General features: G+C 43.8%; 1 protein-coding gene across 1 annotated transcript in view; it reads left to right on the top strand.

Moving 5' to 3' along the window:
- Positions 1–3,175: 3,175 nt before the first annotated feature.
- Positions 3,176–18,675, top strand: part of LOC122790536 (vomeronasal type-2 receptor 1-like) — a 309,096-nt gene continuing 293,596 nt past the window's right edge. Inside the window, exon 1 of the mRNA XM_044058085.1 lies at positions 3,176–3,433. Coding sequence (XP_043914020.1) covers positions 3,176–3,433 — 258 coding nt within the window. The remainder of the gene's footprint in view (positions 3,434–18,675) is intronic.

The following is an 18,675-nucleotide window of genomic DNA, read 5'->3' as shown; positions in this document are numbered from 1 at the left end:
TCTGTCTTGGGACCAACTGACAGAACATTTGGTCATTTACTTGGTGATAGTTGAAGCTGAAGGGAGATAGTTATCAGTACAAGTGTTCAGGAGCTCATATCAGAATGATTTAAGCATACTCTAATGTTCATAGGTTCATAGGTTGGTACTAGGCTATCGGCCCTAGGGCCTATACAAGTCTAGCCATAACAATTCCTTGAATATTTCTTCCCACAATATTTACTTCCCTGGACCCCTGTCTAGCAGGGTGACTGTGACTGACGTGATCTCTCAGGTGAATTTCCTATCTCCCATCCAATTGTCAAGGTTCCTTTTGAAGACGGCCAAGGAGGCACTCTGCTTGACATGTATGGGCAGTTTATTTCAGAGTATGGGGAGTCTCTGGGTCAGGAACCTATCCCTCCAGCATGTTTTGTTCATTGTGATGACAAGGTTTAGATCCCTGGAGCATGTAGCTCTGAGAGATTGGGGTTTCTTTAAGTGGAGCATGTCCAACAGCTCAGGGTTTGACATGTCCTTGTATGTTAAGCAGAGATCACCTCTGAGTAAACGATATGCCAGAGAATAGCTGGAGATTTTTTAGGCGGTCAGCATAGGGTATCTGCTTTAGGCCTGTGATTCCTTTAGTGAGGTATTTCTGTGGCCTTTCCAGCTGTTGCAGATATATTGTGAGGTGCATACAAAATGGGGTGTTGTACTCTATAATGGGTCTAATGAGGGATGAGTACAGTGGGACAATGACCTCCTTTTTTCTGGATGGACACACCAGTCATCCATAGAGGAGAACCCTCTTTTAGCAAACACCAGGTGTGACGTACATGAAGTTGGAAATGAGAAGTTGAATTGTCTGAGCTACTATGTGGTTTACTTATATGCGTGGAGCCACCACTGTCCACCATTACTCATGTGCTAACCCTAACCTAATCATGTTCCTGACACAAACTCCAGTCCTAAACATCAGGGTACTAAGTACTCTTACCTTAACAGTACCATAATTCAGACTAATTATTTCTGCAAATTAGTGGTCTTTTTTAACTAATTGGAAAGGGAAGCTTCTTCCTTTGTTTAGTTTACTGATTTCAGGAAATAGTGTTCCAGAGAATGGTACGTGCAACCATTGTTTAGGCTAATGTTGTTGTGTCTTTCGGCTTTTCCCAGTTAGGGGTCGCCACAGCGGAACTCCGGTCTGCTAATGATTGGTAGTTGATTTTTACATGCCGAGTTACCAGCCCTGATGCACAACCTTCAACAAAGGTACGTCCATTCATGGGTTCATGTCACTACATCGACATATCATTATGTCGTCGATACTAGCTTGATATCGGCAATTGAAATACAATTGACACCATCGACATATGGAATCTACTTTTAATCCTTTAATTAACAGCATTTTAATGCTAAAATTTAAATGCTGCTTTGGGCCAAGTACTAACATGGATCAAGATGGGGCCTATTTGCACGCTTTCTTCCCCATTACTGGTGTTTCACCCCCATCTTGACAGGTAGTATTCCACATTTAAAAGTAGTATAAAGGTAAGTGCAAAGTCGAAGGTTCAGGATTAAAGCTTCGTAGATGTGATCAATTGTTTTGTGTCATTTTATGTATACGCAACCCCATTCATGCATGTCTCCATGCAGAAAATGCTCTAGCTGAGAATCGAACCGGACAGCTTCTGACTGTGAGGTGACAACACTACCGCAGCACCACCACAGCGGCTAGGCTAATGTATCTCAACAATTTATGTGTGCAACCAGTAGTCATATACTCCACCTCAAACATGTTTCATGGTATTAAACATTCAAAATGCAGTGTTGCTTTGCATAAATATGTGTGTTTGTTGCTTATTAACCCAATATGCATTCAAATGTGTGGTTGATCTTCAGCGTATGTACATAAGTATTACTTTTTATTGTTGTTGTGTTTGTTTGTAGCAAGATTATGGCTGAAAAGAGATCACTGTACACTATATGACTTAGCTAATAATAAAAAATAAATAATACTCGGGTCTAAGTGAAACAGTAAATAGTACACCCATAACAGTAATTAAATTCAATTCCATGACACCTATCCCATGCTGACTGTGTGATAAAATAAGGAAGTTTGCCAAGAGTGTGCTGTTCAGTGGTAGACTTGTTTATTCTAATTTATACATTTCATGTACTGGTAAGTGAACTTGCCCCTCTCAAGACACTTTGCAATTATGACCTAGGCAACAAGGCACAGGAAAATGCAATGCATATGGACAATATGGAGACAGTTACCCAGCATGGTTTTAAAAGGTGGGAGGAAATGGAGAGTCTGGAGAAAACTCTTTGCAGTGATGCAGGGAGAAACATGCAAACTCCAAACCAATAGTGGTCGCAGATCAAAATAGAGCCACAGACAATAGAGCTGTGAGACATTTATCCACTGATCTAACATGTTGCCTAGACTGATCTTCTATGTCAGTTTACAAATGCATTCATTTTTTTCACCAATATTGTTTATTTAAAAATAAAAGAGATGGGTACTGGGTACTTAGCTTTGGGTCGCAAAAGGCTTCATTTCTTTTAACTTCCTACTTAGGAAACAATACTGAATAAAGACTGATACGTGAAACCACAACCTGAGTCCTGATTCAACATAGACAGCCTAACTCTTTAACAAATCTTCAATATTGTATCAAAACAGCCAGTTTAACATTTTTTCTATGGAAGACAAAGCAACTCACTGCCAGCACACTGGATATACCCCTTTAACACCTTAAGTGATATAACTGTTCATTTATAACCATTTTGGTCTCAGCACTATGAAAATGTTTGAAAATGGACTGTTTTGGCTGAAGTTTATTCCAGGGTAGGACTCAGTGAGTATTGCTTCAGTGGAACATAGGAGTATTAATGGAATCTACCTGAGAATATACTAATGGCATTGATAAAAAAATGGAAATATTGTGAGAAAATGGCAATAGAAGGAAATGCATTGAGTTTTATTAAACACAATAAAATGCAGAATATTAATATGAAATACATTAAAATTGCTAATGTGATTATGAAACAAGTAGCAAAATAATGCAGTAGAAAACTGTGCAGTAAATCTATTACATCAAACTTTAAGAGATTATTATGACAACTTTTGCAGTAAGTAACTTCTTTTCATAGATTCAGACTTGTGGCTTATGGCTGGATGCAAACAATGATTTTTGCCATTGGAGAAATAAATCAAAGCTATACTATTCTACCAAATATTACCTTGGGATTCTGGATTCTGGATTCCTGCTATGCTGTGGGAAGGTCACTGGAAGGGACAATGTGGTTAATAACTGGTCAGAGTAAACCAGTTCCAAATTACTGCTGCCAGTCACAATTCCTCCTCTCAGCAGTAATTGGAGACTCCTCATCTGTGCGCACAATCCCAATGGCTAGAATGCTAGGCCTCTCTGGATATCCTCATGTAAGTGTTAATTTGTATTCTTTATTTCAGAATTTAAAGCTTGATATATGTATGACCAAAGTACAGGAGATACTTTTTTCTGATAAAGGCTATCAATCAATCTGGAGATACCATGCTCCATGTATCCTGTGTTTAGATACAAGTGCTTGTCATATCTTGTCATGTCGCCAGGTAAAAATCATAGATTTTTTAATCTACAACCAGAACTGTAATGATTTGCCCCTCAAAAAAAAAAAGCAAAAAAGATTTAAAAAAAAGATCTTTTTAAAATTAAAGTCTTACTCCTGAATGCTTTAGGCATCACTAATCTCTGTTTAATTTATTTTTTACATTTTCTTATGGTTTTTATTGTGAATATCAAAAAGGCACATGTAAAGGTATGAATGCATAGTTAGGCCATATATGTTTTATTGTGTGTTTTAACCTAAATTATGAAATTAACTCCATAATATAGTAATCCACAAATGATCAGTCAATCACAAAAACCTCTTGTGTTGTGCATTCACCTCCATCTATTTTTCTTAATCATAACTTTGCTGAAAAACAGGTACTAAGTCAATATATAAATAAAACACAGCAGCAGGTAAGCTAAAAGCTGTGCTATAGACAGTCCCCAGGATTCACAAAGCCTCCGTGTAAGAGTTATAACTCTTACACGGAGGCTGCAGTTAAACAGAGTGATGTCAGCATGCTTTGCATATTCATGAGAGCATGCTGAATCACACCTAAGTCTAACACGGTCCGTGTAAGACAGTAGGGGGCGTTTCCGTAGGCTGAGCAATGCAAGCGGACACGCCCCAGAAGTGTAAAAGTGCCCAAAGTAAACACCCACAACAGAGTCCACGGAAATGTGAATAAACACAACACAACACATGCCCCCACATACTATGAACATAAAATATATATCAATGAACATGTTATATATTTTTTTTAAATTGTAAAGATGTTTAACCGTGAGTGCGCTCGTTTGCCCGGGCGTGCCCATAGCACAGCTACAGTTAGCAGTCAGTGGGAAAGCATATAAAGAACTAAATATGCAAAATAAGCAAGGAAGCAATAGCGTAGTGGTAGAGATGTAGGCTGAAGAGCAGGCATTCATGGTTCGAGCCCCCGCAACACCAATTTTTTGTTTTTTTTTTCAAAATAAGCAGCAAACAAGTCCCTGACAAATATGTACACATAAAACCACAAGTTATGTAAAATGTAATGAAATAGCCCATTTATATTGAAGACATGTGAGGTAACAAAAGAAGAAAACATGCCAGATGTGCTCATAGCTGAGCTACAGTTTAACAGAGTGAGTGCATGTGCCCGTAGATGAGCAGTGGTTTAACTGGCGCAAAATGAGTGCCCGTAGCTGAGCAGTGGTCTAACACGCTAAATCTATGTGCCCCTAACTGAGCTGAGCGTAATATGCGTGCTGATAGCCAAATGAGGCTTAAAGCAGCGTACCCCATTTGCGCGGAGCTGCGCACCGCGCAAACAAGCTAACCGACGGGCAATGTTGAGCAAGCCGTATCAAAACTGCCTTTTACACAGACACACCCCTCAGCATATCTAGACAGTCATGAAAAATAAAAAGCAGTGGCCAGGTTCGAACCCAGCACACTATACACCATAGTTAAGGTACAGAATCACTAAGCCATGACAGCAGTAACTTTAAATGCAATAATAGCTAATATATAGGAATGAATACAAACTAGAGCATGACAATGCAGGTTTACTGAAGTTGATACAATTCCAAAATGGCCAATCACAGATATGTGCGGGAAAAACAGACTATATAAGCCCCATAGGCGGGAATACACAGCATAAACGATTGTAGAACTGACCTGCAGGCAGAATGACAGGAGTAGGAGAGGGTAGTTGCTTTCGAGCACAGTTGTGGGGTGTTGAGGAGTCCAGGTACATGGTCTGGCTCCTAGTCCATAATCATGAGGCCCAACTCATGCAGGGCCAGGTCCTCTGGGGAGCATACAGGGCCGAGGCGTGGGACAGGTTGGCTCATGATCTCACCAGTGCCACAGGGATTCCAAGGACTGGTGAGCAGGTCTGTCACCATCATGCGGACCTGAAGAGACGCAAGCAGGACCAACTGAACCTTTGGATACAGGAGGACCGGCAAACACCCAACGCCCCACTACTAAGTAACATTTAATTATCTATGTAAGAAATTAAACTAGCTGATATTATGGAGATGTGTATTCCAATATTGCTTCATTTATGTTACAGCTGCAGGTGTCCGTTCTGCGAACCGCAGAGCCTATGGCGATAGGCTGGTGCGGTTGCGCCACCAGGCAGGTCAGTAATCCACTACCAGTAACTGTAAAGAAATATAAAAGTATGACAGTCAGCAAAAGAGTGCAGTGTAGTCAGTAAGGAATAAAATCTGCAAGTAACAGTGTGAAAGTGTATGCAAGTATTGCTTGATTACAAAAGTGTGTCTCAGCCTGTAAGTTTAACCTAAAAATGAAACTGTCCGACATATATTCTGAAATAAAAATGCCCTGCCTGTAAGAAAATAGTACACAACCTGCAGCAGGCTGAAAAGTATAGCTGCAGAAGATGATGAAATCACATGTGTGAAATATATCCCTGTGGAAATACTGAAACATGACAGAAGTGAGACTGCTGGAAAGGATTGTAATAACTACTGGTAAAACATGTCAATAAAGCCTAGAAGTACCATCCTGAATAGTAAAATGAAAGCAGGTGAGAGAGTGTGAGAAAGTGTCATGAATCCAGCAATACAGTAGTAATAACCCCTGAATAAAGTATACTGCAGTCAAGACAGAATGAAATGCATGTGAGATTCAAAACCAAACAGCAAAATCTGTTCAAAGTGTTGCTGCATCTGGAATGTGTATCCCAAAATCTGGATATGTTGCTCTCAGTCTGCAATATGCAGATAGGATGATTGTCTGACATACCAAACATCCACACTTGTCTACAGCTATATAAAGCAAATGTAGCAGGATGATGTAGCTGAACAAAGCTAGATATGAATGTGTATGAAGAACCATAAAATGTATATTGATGTTGCAGTAACAGTCCTATCACCAAGTTGAAATAGTTATCATATAGGAAACTGTAGTTAGAACAGTAGTGTGTATATAACTGTAGCTATTAGAAATGTACAGCATATGTATTGTTATTCAAGGTGTTAATATTACTTTCTTCACCCCACCCTATAACCACATATAATCCATTCCACGTGAAAATGGTATGTGCAATCACAATTAACACCCCTGGATGTTTGTCCTGTTGGGTCATATATATTTGCATGTCTGTTGATGCATCTGCCCTGTTCATACATCCACACCTGATGGCTTGTTGCCATCAATTAACCCTGCATGTTGTTGGACTGTGTATTTCTGTTCAAATTATGCATGTGTTATGCACGCTGTTCAATGGTGTGAATATCTGGGTGTTTGGTTAATGGGAATACTAATGCATGCTGTTACAACTAATTGTGAATGGTATTATATGTCACTAACCCAAACTGTCATGACATAATGCAAAACATAGGACGACAGGGAAGGCGGGTTCCAGCGGACCCACCTCTCCCACCTCAGCTGACGAGTGCACCTGGCACTAGTGCCGAGTCCGGACCCTCCTCCGGTGGCCCTGTGCCACCTGCAGGTGGAAGCGCTGCAGGGGATGGGGCTCGCCCCCCCTCTGCAAGTGTGGCTGGAGGAGAACCACCACTCACCCTCTGTAGCGTCCGGACTGTGGTGCATAGGGAGATTCGGGACTCTGTTCTCGAGCCCCTACGCCAGCTCGAGGCACGGGTGGTGCAACTAACGGGCATGCCTGTTGCCCTGCCTACACAGCCCCTAGCACAGCCCCATTCTGGGAAGTGAAGGAACAGTGGCAACTGCCTATGGGTGCGGATATCAGTTCCACTGTTGCCATCTGTGGGCTCATGGGCTCTGGATATCCAAACCTCCATCCCCGTCAATTGCGTAACCCCCCCACATGTGTAATACACCGCCCCTGTGTGCGTCTTGTTTGTCTTGTCTGTTTGCCTACCCAACCTACCTCCCCAGCTGTACCGACTTCCTTCATCTGACATACCACTCTCACCTGAAAAAAGGGCACTCTGTACCCACAAAAATTACGCCCCATACATAGCTGCCCATTCTGCACACATGTCTACTGGACATGGAACCTATCAATTACAATTGGCTGTACAACAAGTATTATTGTTGTCCTGACACCTCTCTCAGGGGTGGAAGGTTTCAAATGTCACACCAAATTACATACATATGCACAGCTGTTGCTGATGAAGAACTGGGCAGCTATGGGCCTTACCTACATCCCTCCTGCACATCCCAAGCTTGTTTCCCTACTGTCTTACCCTCTTTGTGACCCCTTTTTCACCACTTTCCTGTCTCCCCATTTTCTTTTCTTTTAAAGAAAATAGCGCGGGTGTGCACAAGAGTAAACACGTTTAAGCGGTTGTAAGCGGGTATGTGCGGAGCTAACCGCCAGTGCGCATGCGTGAGCTTCGCGCAAACCAGCACTAACCCGGTTACAACTGCTTATAAGTGCCTTAGTCACTTTGATTGACAGGTCCTGTACTCAGCTCAAAAGCAAAATAAAATCCAACTGTGAGTCCCGAACCCAGGACATTGGAAAGAGTAGTCTGCATGACTTACCACTAAACCATGATTCTTATACAAGAACATTGTGCTAAAATAAATATATCATGTAATAGTAGGAATGAATGTAAAGGAAATATAGATGTGTAGTACACAAAGCATGCCATTTAGAATTACTATCAAAACTAGTGGATTTCCATAATAGTAGTGTGTGAACAGAAACAGCCATGTTAGTTGGAAGCTAGTAGGTAATAATGTCACTATAGCACATTGCAAGCCACACACATACTCACAGCAGGATAAGCACTGCCCATACCCCACAACCCCTTACAGGAACACATCTGGACCAAGTAATAAAATATGTGGAGCAAAGGCCCAAAACCAGGGACACATTACAAATAATGTTACAACAAACGCAGACAGTTCAGAGAGTAACAGGGTCTGCACTTTGTGGGATGTTTGGAAGGGTATGCAGTCTGAAACTTGAATGTTTGTCACCATATTCCGACTTGAGCCCAGAGTGACTTGCCAGAAAAAGGTGTGCATGAGATATTGACCAAAATATGAGGCAGAAATGTGGACAACCTGCAAATATCTGCACACATGATGGGTCCGACACCACCATATTTGAATAGTTAAGAGCCTAGACATAGCAACAGTGAATGACTTACAGGGATGCCCCACAGACCCCATGTGAAATGTACAAACAGTAGGCAGAAAGGTGTAACACATGCAATGGTAACTATGGAGTCCTGAAAGTATTCATCACTTGCATGGCAGAAAAAGTGTAGTAATACATATGCTCATGCTAACCCACAGTCACAACTGCAGCATACCAGACATTTTAATGGGTGTACCCCACTGATATGTACCATTCCATGAGGCACATAACAGATGAACCTGAAAGTCTCTGGGGCCTGCTCAGCAGCATACTCAAATACCCTAATAGATTTCAAGGCCCACACCATGGCCAGAGCACACTGCATGCTGTAACACCCTAGCAGATACAGCAAGCATTCCAAGGTGTGAATGTACATGGAAAATAGGAAAGCTACAGCAGCACACTACAGTCAAGACACCTAGCAGGCATACAAGTAGTGACTGTAAAGGGCAACTATTGAAGCCTTAGCAACAAAGTGCAAGCAAAAGTGAAAGGAAAGCACACACACACACACACACACACACACACATTAACAGTAGTAGTAGTTGTAGGTGTCAGTGTACATACACAGTTAGTACAGGAAACTGGAGAAATGAATGGAGGAATGTTAATCTACAACACACCTGGAAATATGAGAAAGATACCAACCTTTACACTCACAGAACATTGTCCACAGCATAACAGCATGGTCCCTGCCCTTAAAATCTGAAAGGGCTACGCCTATCTCACATACCTTTTTATAGCACTGTTCTGAAATCACAGTGAGAACTGCAATCAGTACACAACTGGCTGCATGCAATTAGCAAATGCTGGCTAACAACTGGTGCAGAGGCCATCACATGGGCATATGCAGATACCTACAAAAGTATGCTGTACTCCCAGTCCACACATGCAATACTTTCATTGCACTCTGAGAAGGATGTGAGAGACAGAGAGACAGAGGGAGAGAGAGAGACAGAGACAGAGACAGAGAAAATTGCAATTAAGCAGACACAAACAAATTGTTCAGCAATGGCTACCTGAAAGCTGACAACTGGGAAGTGGAGCAGCAGGACAGAGAACCAGACGGCAACACAAGCAGCTGTGACAAACACAGGTAATGTAAAGTAATACTATAAAGGTCTACATACTGTGAACCCTCCATATGTGTCATTGGTCTGTATCCATATGTATATGAAGATGTGTAAAGGGCAGGGGACATACAGCAACTATCAGGGAAGGCTGTACACACATTTGTATGTGAGAGCATCTATGTGCACATATCAATGTTGGTTGATTGTAGGTTGTAGTGCCCTGTACAAAGTAGGTTTCACAGTTATGTATGTTTAGCAGTATGTTAGTGTGTGTATACAGTATGGTAGACAAATATGTTGATATACCTGTCTAACATATGGATACGTATGTATGTCAACATATGTATGTGTATATATATATATATATATATATATATATATATATATATATATATATGATATGCATATATGAATACATACATAGAGAAAGAGAGATGTAGGAATACATAGACAGATGCAGATAAAATATTATACAAACATATCTATGTAATGCACACATACAGATATAGATATATGTAGATACATATACATAGACAGACTGATCTAACTATCTACAGGTATGACTGTATATGATGACATGCAACACAGCCTGTCCCACCCCCTCTGTCACTCACACCCACTCTGTGCCCCCCCCTCTCCACATCTATAGCAATATATGTACATCAATATATATATGTGTATATGTATACAGACACATATATATATATATATATATATATATATATATATATATATATATATATATACATATAGATATATCTATATACACACATATATATATATATATATATAGATAGATATATATATATAGACACACACACATATATATATATATATATATATATATATATATATATAGAGAGAGAGAGAGAGAGAGAGAGATGTATATAAATGCTGAGTGAGGCACATGTGTACAGATGTATTGCAACAGGTGCCTGGTGACAAAGGCATGGAGTGACCACCAGTGTGAAAACCGGAGTACCATACCACATTCCAAATCAACTACACCAGTAACCACCAGACATGTGATTGGCTGCCCACCACTGCATGTGTCAGGGGTGAATCATAAATGTGTACAACAGTGGCCCCAATGATATTCACAGTGGCACACTATCCCTGGAATACCTGCACATGGTATGAGTCAGTGGACATGGTGTGTCAGCTATGGACATGTAGGTCGGTGTACCCCTCCACACCACATAATGGATGCCATGGTATGGACCTCACATGACAGCTACAGATATGGAGAAGGACACAGTGACATGTACAACACTGTGACAATGCACTCAAACACATTACCAATGCACAGTGACTGACAACACCACAGAGGACACATATACTGCCCACATAGCGGTTACCACTCCCGGATTTACATATGTAAGCACACCCATGACAGATGTCCAACAACCATAGTAACACCTCACACCATTCACAACCTAAATGCCTGCTGTGTGTCGTCCGTGCCACTGCAATAGAGTGCACATGTGGAGGTAAAAGTTCCTACCCACAGATAAGACATACCCTGCAATAAACCACACAGTGTTAAGAAGCAAGACTCCCCATGAGTACATGTCACGGTTCTACCTGACATAGTCGAAACCACACAACACCGACAACGACATCACCGACACCACATATTCGACAGTCCATAAACATGAAACCACACATAACCGACAACGAAATAACCGACGGTACACAAACACGAAACCCCATACACTGCACACACCACAATAACAACAATTAAAAACAAAACACATCCCCATTCCACAAACCACACACACAACACAAGCACACCAAAATCCTTACAAGCCCACACTAAACCTTACCTAACCCTAAGGTCCGTCACTATCGCACACTTACCTACCCGGCCCCTAACCCTAACTCACTTAACCCGCCTAACCCTAACCCTAACTCACTTAACCCACCCCTATCGCCTCAACCCTAACTCACTTAACCCACCCCTATCGCTCCCTAACCCTAACTCACTTAACCCACCCCTATCCCCACAGACCGTCAATCTCCACACTTACCTGCCTCGCACCCTAACGTCCGTCACTACCGCATACTCACACAGCCTTTTCCCATGTCGGCATCCTCGGCATTGGTGTTGTCATCCGTCGTGTCGGTCTTCTGCATTGCCGATGTTCTGACACTCGCGATTCAAGGCCGGTCTTCTTCTTCGATGTCGATCTTCTGGAGCTCCGGATTCCGTTGTCGGTCTTCTGCGCTGTCGACGAAGTCAGGTAGAACCCATGTCACACATACCCCTGCTGAATGTTAGTCAGATAGGTAATATGCCATATGAGTCACCCTGTGTAACTGTGTGACAGCAGCAGGTACCATCACACCACATGTGTCACAATGGTCAGGGTAGCAGAACAGTATGCTGCCGTAGTCCCAGGGGCAATAGCATATGGTATAGTATTGTATTGTAATGTAATGTATTGTGTTGTATTGTATTGGTATGTTGAGGTGCCTCCTTCGTGGAGTGGAACCACTGCTGCTGTGCACCAGTGTACAGTTACATATCCTGTAGTCAGACTAGTGTTACATAACACTTCTATATGTGTGTTTAGCTCCTGTCAGAGTTTATGTAGCATGTAACTGGGGATACCATCAGGTCCCATTCATGTTGTGTATTCTGCTGTCCTGAGGGTGGCTCTCACCTGGACATCTGTGATGACAGGGAGGTTACAGTCAGCTGGGATAACTATGTCTTAATTTGGGGGAGAGGGTGGGGTGACACCTGCACTTAACCTGTCTGCCACAATGTTGTCAATATCTGTGGTGTCAGTGAAATATGTGTTGTTGTATACTAACTATGGGCATAGAGGATGGATCCTGACCAGGTTGCTAACATAACTGAAGAAGGCCTTCTGGTTATCTGTAGTGTCCCTCTTGATTTCCCTCTCAAAGTTGCCCATGTATGTTTGTATGATGGAAAATAGATCCTTACTACTGCTGCTCAGACATGCCCTCCCTTTATGGAACTATGCTCTGTCTTGCAGTAGCTTCCATCTTCTGTAATACAATCTGTCTATGGCTGGGGTCCACCAGACAGGATGCTGTCCCTTTGTGGAGAGTGTCTTGGTCATATATGGGATTGCATGATCCATGCATTCTCGGAGATGTCTGTAGAAAGCAATTGTGTAGGGGTCAGCATTGTGGGTTGTATCTGCCACTGGCCCAGTGGGCTGAAAGGATACCATGTCACTGTTACAAAGTGTAAAGTTTGTATGTGTAATGTTATGCACTATAGTCGTTTGTGCTGGTGGTGGAGGTGGGATATGTATATCCAGGGCAATCAGTGTGTGGTCAGCTCACAGTAGTTGATGATGTAGGCCATACAGTACCTAGATACAAACCCCCAGAGTGAGGAGGTGCTCTTGACCTGAATCAGTGTTCTGACTGCTGTGGTTTGGTAGTATGTCGTATGGAGTGGGCCAGGTACTGTTGCACAGTTGCTGGCTGAGCACTGATACCTAGCCATCTACATGTGTATCCACCAATAGACAGACAGATGCTACATATGTGAGATATGTTGTATCATAACAGTCGAGTAGCATGTGTAGTATGTGTGCCAAATTCTGCTGACATATATTGCTGATACCAGGTTATTTTCTTTCTCAGGTACATGGCCCACCATGAATCCCACCTACTCCACAGCTGAGGATGAGGAGATACACCAGAGCCTGGTGCGGGATTATGCAATACTCTTTTCCCACACCAGCCAGAATCAGCAGGAGAGGGCTGCACTGTGGCAAGACCTTGTCCGTCGGGTAAATGACATAGGCACGCATAATAGGACATATGAGCAGGTACGACATCATTGCAGTGATTTAATCAGACATGTCCGTCAGCGTGCATCGGGTATCCACAGGCAACAGGTCACCACAGGTGGTGGGGTGGCTACACATCCCCCACTCACCAGACTGGAGGGACTACTCATGAGTGTAGTGGCTCCAGTCCGCCAGCAACAACAACAGCAGCAGACATGCATTATGATGGAGGCTGGAGCCACACAGCAGCAAGACAGTGAATGTGCAGGTAATATGCCATATGTATAGTTGACTGTTGTGTACACTGGTAGTTAATGCATGTGTGAGGTGTGTCCTTGGTTTGTAGCTGTCACCATAGTATTTAATGTGGAAGTGTGATATCCTCGATATTAGCAGCTGACCTGTAAAAGGCGACTGTTGTACTACTGACCTGTATCATACTCAGTAACAATGGCACAGTTGTGCCCACTGACATTAGTTTCTTCATGTCTGCAGGACCCTCTGGTATAACAGCAATGCAGCCTATCCATGCTGGTGAGTGTGTATTAACAATTCCTGTAATAGTGTTGATAGTAATAGTACTATTTGGCTCACTTAGTAGTGCTCTTTGTATGCATGTAGGTGTGTCTGTGTCTGTGTGTTGATATCACGCATACTGAGTACTGTACAATTGTGTGAAACTGTGTGCATGTGTGCATGTGTGCACCTGTGCATGTGTGCACCTGTGCATGTGTGCATGTGTGCACCTGTGCATGTGTGCCTGTGTGCATTTGTGCACGTGTGCATGTGTGCATGTGTGCATGTGTGCACGTGTGCACGCATGCATGTGTGCACGCGTGCACGTGTGCATGTGTGCATGTGTGCATGTGTGCACATGTGCATTTGTGCACCTGTGCATGTGTGCATGTGTGCACCTGTGCATGTGTGCATGTGTGCATGTGTGCACGTGTGCATGTGTGCATGTGTGCACCTGTGCATGTGTGCATGTGTGCACCTGTGCATGTGTGCATCACTGGTAATATGTAGACATTGTAAACTGTGTTTCCTGTTTCCCTCCCACAGGTTCTGTTGCTGCTCTGGTGTCATGTAGCAAGGAACCTGAATCAGGTGCCGTGGGTACTGATAATGATGACATCTGTGTAATGGCACAGGAAAGTATGCCAGGGTCCGCCATTGGTCAGCCGATTGACAGTACACAGCTGTCGACCCCATCAATGCGCACAGTTATCCTGTCAATACACCCTTTGTCACCAATGTCCCTAGGTGATGGACAACATACAGTGTGCATTGACCAGGGTAATGTGGTATCTGTGGCACATGCCTCCCCACACAGCAGCCATGGGCATGGCCCAGAGATGGTACCACACAGACAGATGTCCAGGGATTCTCGTGGGAGCATCCGTGGGCGTACTGCCCCTGTCAGATGTGCCCACAAAGGTCTTACAACCTCAGCTATGTTTTGGGCTGTCATGCAGGCACAGTCACGTATGGAACGGTACACCAGACAGGGTCTGAGGGAGCATGACAGCATGTCGCACAGCCATGACTGACAGTATGCGTGACATTGCGGCTGCCATCCATGATTTCACCGATGTCATAGACAGAAGTTATGGGGACATATTAGACCAGTTCCACAACTACATGTCCATGAGCCAGGGCGATGGTGGGCAGTTTTGGCGTCAAAGTGGCGGTATGCCAGCAAGAGCAACAGCTGGTAGTCATCGCGGATGACAACAGGGCCGCGGCCGCCCCCATAGTGCCAGCAGCAGCCCCAGCAATGCTGGGTCTGTGCTGTCATCAGACTGCCCCAGGAGACCACGCGCACGTGGCTCTGGCCGGGCCCGACAGGGATCTGTGTCCAGTCAATGAACACCTGCTTCTGATGACAGTACCCAGTCTGGGTTGGTACTGGATACAGTCCGTAGCACCCCTGCAAGGCACAGGTACCGTGTCCGTGGCCAGAGACACTGATCTGTATGACCTGGCAGGTACAGTCTGTGGCTGTCCACAAACACCAGTATATGGCAGCCATGAGGTGGAACTGTGTGCATCCATACACACATGCGAATTGACAACACCTAGGGCTACCGCATACACGCACACACTGCATCAACATTGCCCCACCTTCTACTGCTGTCCCTCACCAACACACATACACATACATGTCAATTGGTGGTATCGGTGGCTGACTCAGGCATACCAAGTTCACACCCTGTGCATATTATGAAACTGTGCCACCTCCTACAATCTGTAACAACTGTGCAGGTACAGGTTAACATGTTGCTGATGCACAGGGTGACCACATAGATGTGTAGTAATAGTATCATGTTGTTAACAGTACTGTGTGCTGAATTAATTGTGGGTATATCACAGCATGCCTGATGCCGTAAGTGTGTGATTGTCATGTCCTGTTGTCTACACCCATGGTAAGTTCCATAGTGTATCATCTGCACATGTTGGCATACTGGTGGTAATGATGTCAACAGAAGGCTACATACATAGGTAGCACAGGGGATAAGGTAATGAATGTAGTAATACGCAATGATGGACATGTAAATTGCAAGTGGCATGTTGCCCACACTGGACTCTGCAATGCAGATGTTTGAGGATGTTGATATGTGTGCAGTACTACACGACTGGTTCAGGACACACAGGAGCACCCTAGCACTGCATGCTCATATCTCATACCATGCTAGACAGCCCCAACACACAAAACTAACTGTCACAGGAGGGAGAGTCCCCATATATGTCAGGGATACTGTGGTGGCAGGCCAGGTAGCATACATCCTACTAAGTATGGAACCACTGAGCGAAGGCTCAGTGTCTGTTATTTGACATGTGTATTACTGCAGGTATGAGCACATGGGTTTCCATCCAGTTATTGTACATCCTGACAGTACATGGTCTGTACACTTGTGTGCACTGAGACTGGACCCTAGCCATCTGACCCGTGTATTTCCATGTACATGTGCATAGCGCCTGCATATTTGCAGTGTTATCTACAGGAACTGGTACAGCTTGTTTGTTGTACAATGGACTACATGCAACCCTGTTTACTGTAGCTTTGTTTGCATGCATGTTTGCTTGCAATTACCCTGGAATACTGATCACACCTGCAATGCATAGTTATAGAGCTTCTGTGGACTCCTAGTGCCATCTGCATAGCTTACTATATGTATGTCCATGTCCCACTTGACAGGATGTCACTGTTTGTCCTGTTCACATGTACATTGCCTGTGACACAGTGCATATGACTTACCTGGCATGTGTCCACGTGAGCAGTCATATATGCTACTGCTAACTAATCACAGGCACTACACCTTCACATATTCATCTTCTGTTGAACTACCTGCTTTGCTAGGGATGGCCTGCACCTGTCACCCCTGGGCTTTCAGATATTGGCAAAGGCTCTTGCTACCCCCATAGTGCCTATGTTAGGCAAGGCTCAAATGACAAACCCACCTTCATAGGTATCACAAGGGATAAGAAACTAAGAATAATGCTACCCAACGCCAGAAGTCTAAACCTCCAGATGCATGCACCCAAAACACTCCTTGGCATGGAGAACATGGATATCTGTGCAGTAACAGATGCCTGGTTCAGGGCTACTGAGAGCACACCAGCACTACCAGGTTTAACCTGGTTGATTTCTTTGAAACAGTCACCAAGGTCATTGAAGAAGGGGAAGGTGGTTCACACAGCCTACCTGGACCTCGCAAAAGCCTTCACAACAATACTCCACTTGGGCATTCTAGAGAAGCTCACCAGCTTAAATATAAGCTCCTATGTCACTAGATGGATTGCACAGTGGCTCAAGGACAGAACCCACATGGTTAGAATTGCTGGAGCCATGCCAGACTCCAAACCAGTGACGAGTTGTGTCCCACAAGGCTCAGTCCTGGGACCTCTCTTGTTTGGTATATATTTATTGGAGGTACAGGCCAACAGGGACGGACTGTGGCTGACCAAATATGCAGATGACTGCGAACTGGCCACCACAATCGACTCTCCAGCTGACACAAGCATCTTCCAAAGGGGCATCATAGAAACAGACAACTTGTACCAGAGCCATGGCCTTCAGCTGAACAGTGTTTAGAAAGGGGAATGTGCATCCTGTAGTCTGTTCACCTAGTTGCCAAAAGGGACATTTTCCTCACATACAATTGCACACAAACTAACCCCCCTCAGCCAAACACACACACTTACCATTTGCAGGATTCATACCCCTACCTAATTATATTATGACACTTGAGACAGACGCATTAGCAGAGTGTGCTATTCGCATTACTGGGAGGTTTTCCTTCTCTTGCTGTACTTAGAGGGTGCTGACATCATCAGTGTTTAGAAAGGGAAATGTGCATCCTGTAGTCTGTTCACCTAGTTGCCAAAAGGGACATTGTCATCACACACACTAATCCCCCTCAGACAAACACACGCACTTGCCATTTGCAGGATTCAAACCCCTACCTAACTAAGTTATGACACTTGAGACGGACGCATTAGCAGAGTGCGCTATTCGCATTACTGGGAGGTTTCCTTTCTTCTGCTATACTTATAGAGTGCTGACATCATCGGTGTTTAGAAAGGGGAATGTGCTTCCTGTAGTCTGTTCTCCTAGTTGCCGAAAGGGACATTTCCCTCACACACAATTGCACACACACTAACCCCCCTCAGACAAACACACACACTTGCCATTTGCAGGATTCAAACCCTTACCTAACTATGTTATGACACTTGAGATGGACGCATTAGCAGAGCGCGCTATTTGCATGACTGGGAGGTTTCTCTTCTCCCGCTTTACTTATAGAGTGCTGACATCATCGGTGTTTAGAAAGGGGAATGTGCATCCTGTAGTGTGTTTTCCTAGTTGCCAAAAGGGAAATTTCTCTCCCGCAGACTTACAAACACACCAACCCCACTCACACACACACACACACACACACACTGAGCATTTGCAGGATTCAAACCCCTTCCTAACTATGTTATGACACTTATGATGGACGCATTAGCAGAGCACGCTATTCGCATTACTGGGAAGTTTTTTTTCTCCTGCTGTACTTATAGGGTGCTGACATCATCGGTGTTTAGAAAGGGGAATGTGCATCCTGTGGGGAGGCAGACACCA

This window comes from Protopterus annectens, chromosome 16.part0 (genome assembly GCF_019279795.1).
Source record: "Protopterus annectens isolate FY-2018-M chromosome 16.part0, PAN1.0, whole genome shotgun sequence".
Classification (NCBI taxonomy): Eukaryota; Metazoa; Chordata; order Ceratodontiformes; family Protopteridae; genus Protopterus; species Protopterus annectens.
Note: the sequence above shows the minus strand (reverse complement) of the source record. Positions and strands in the feature narration are given on the sequence as shown.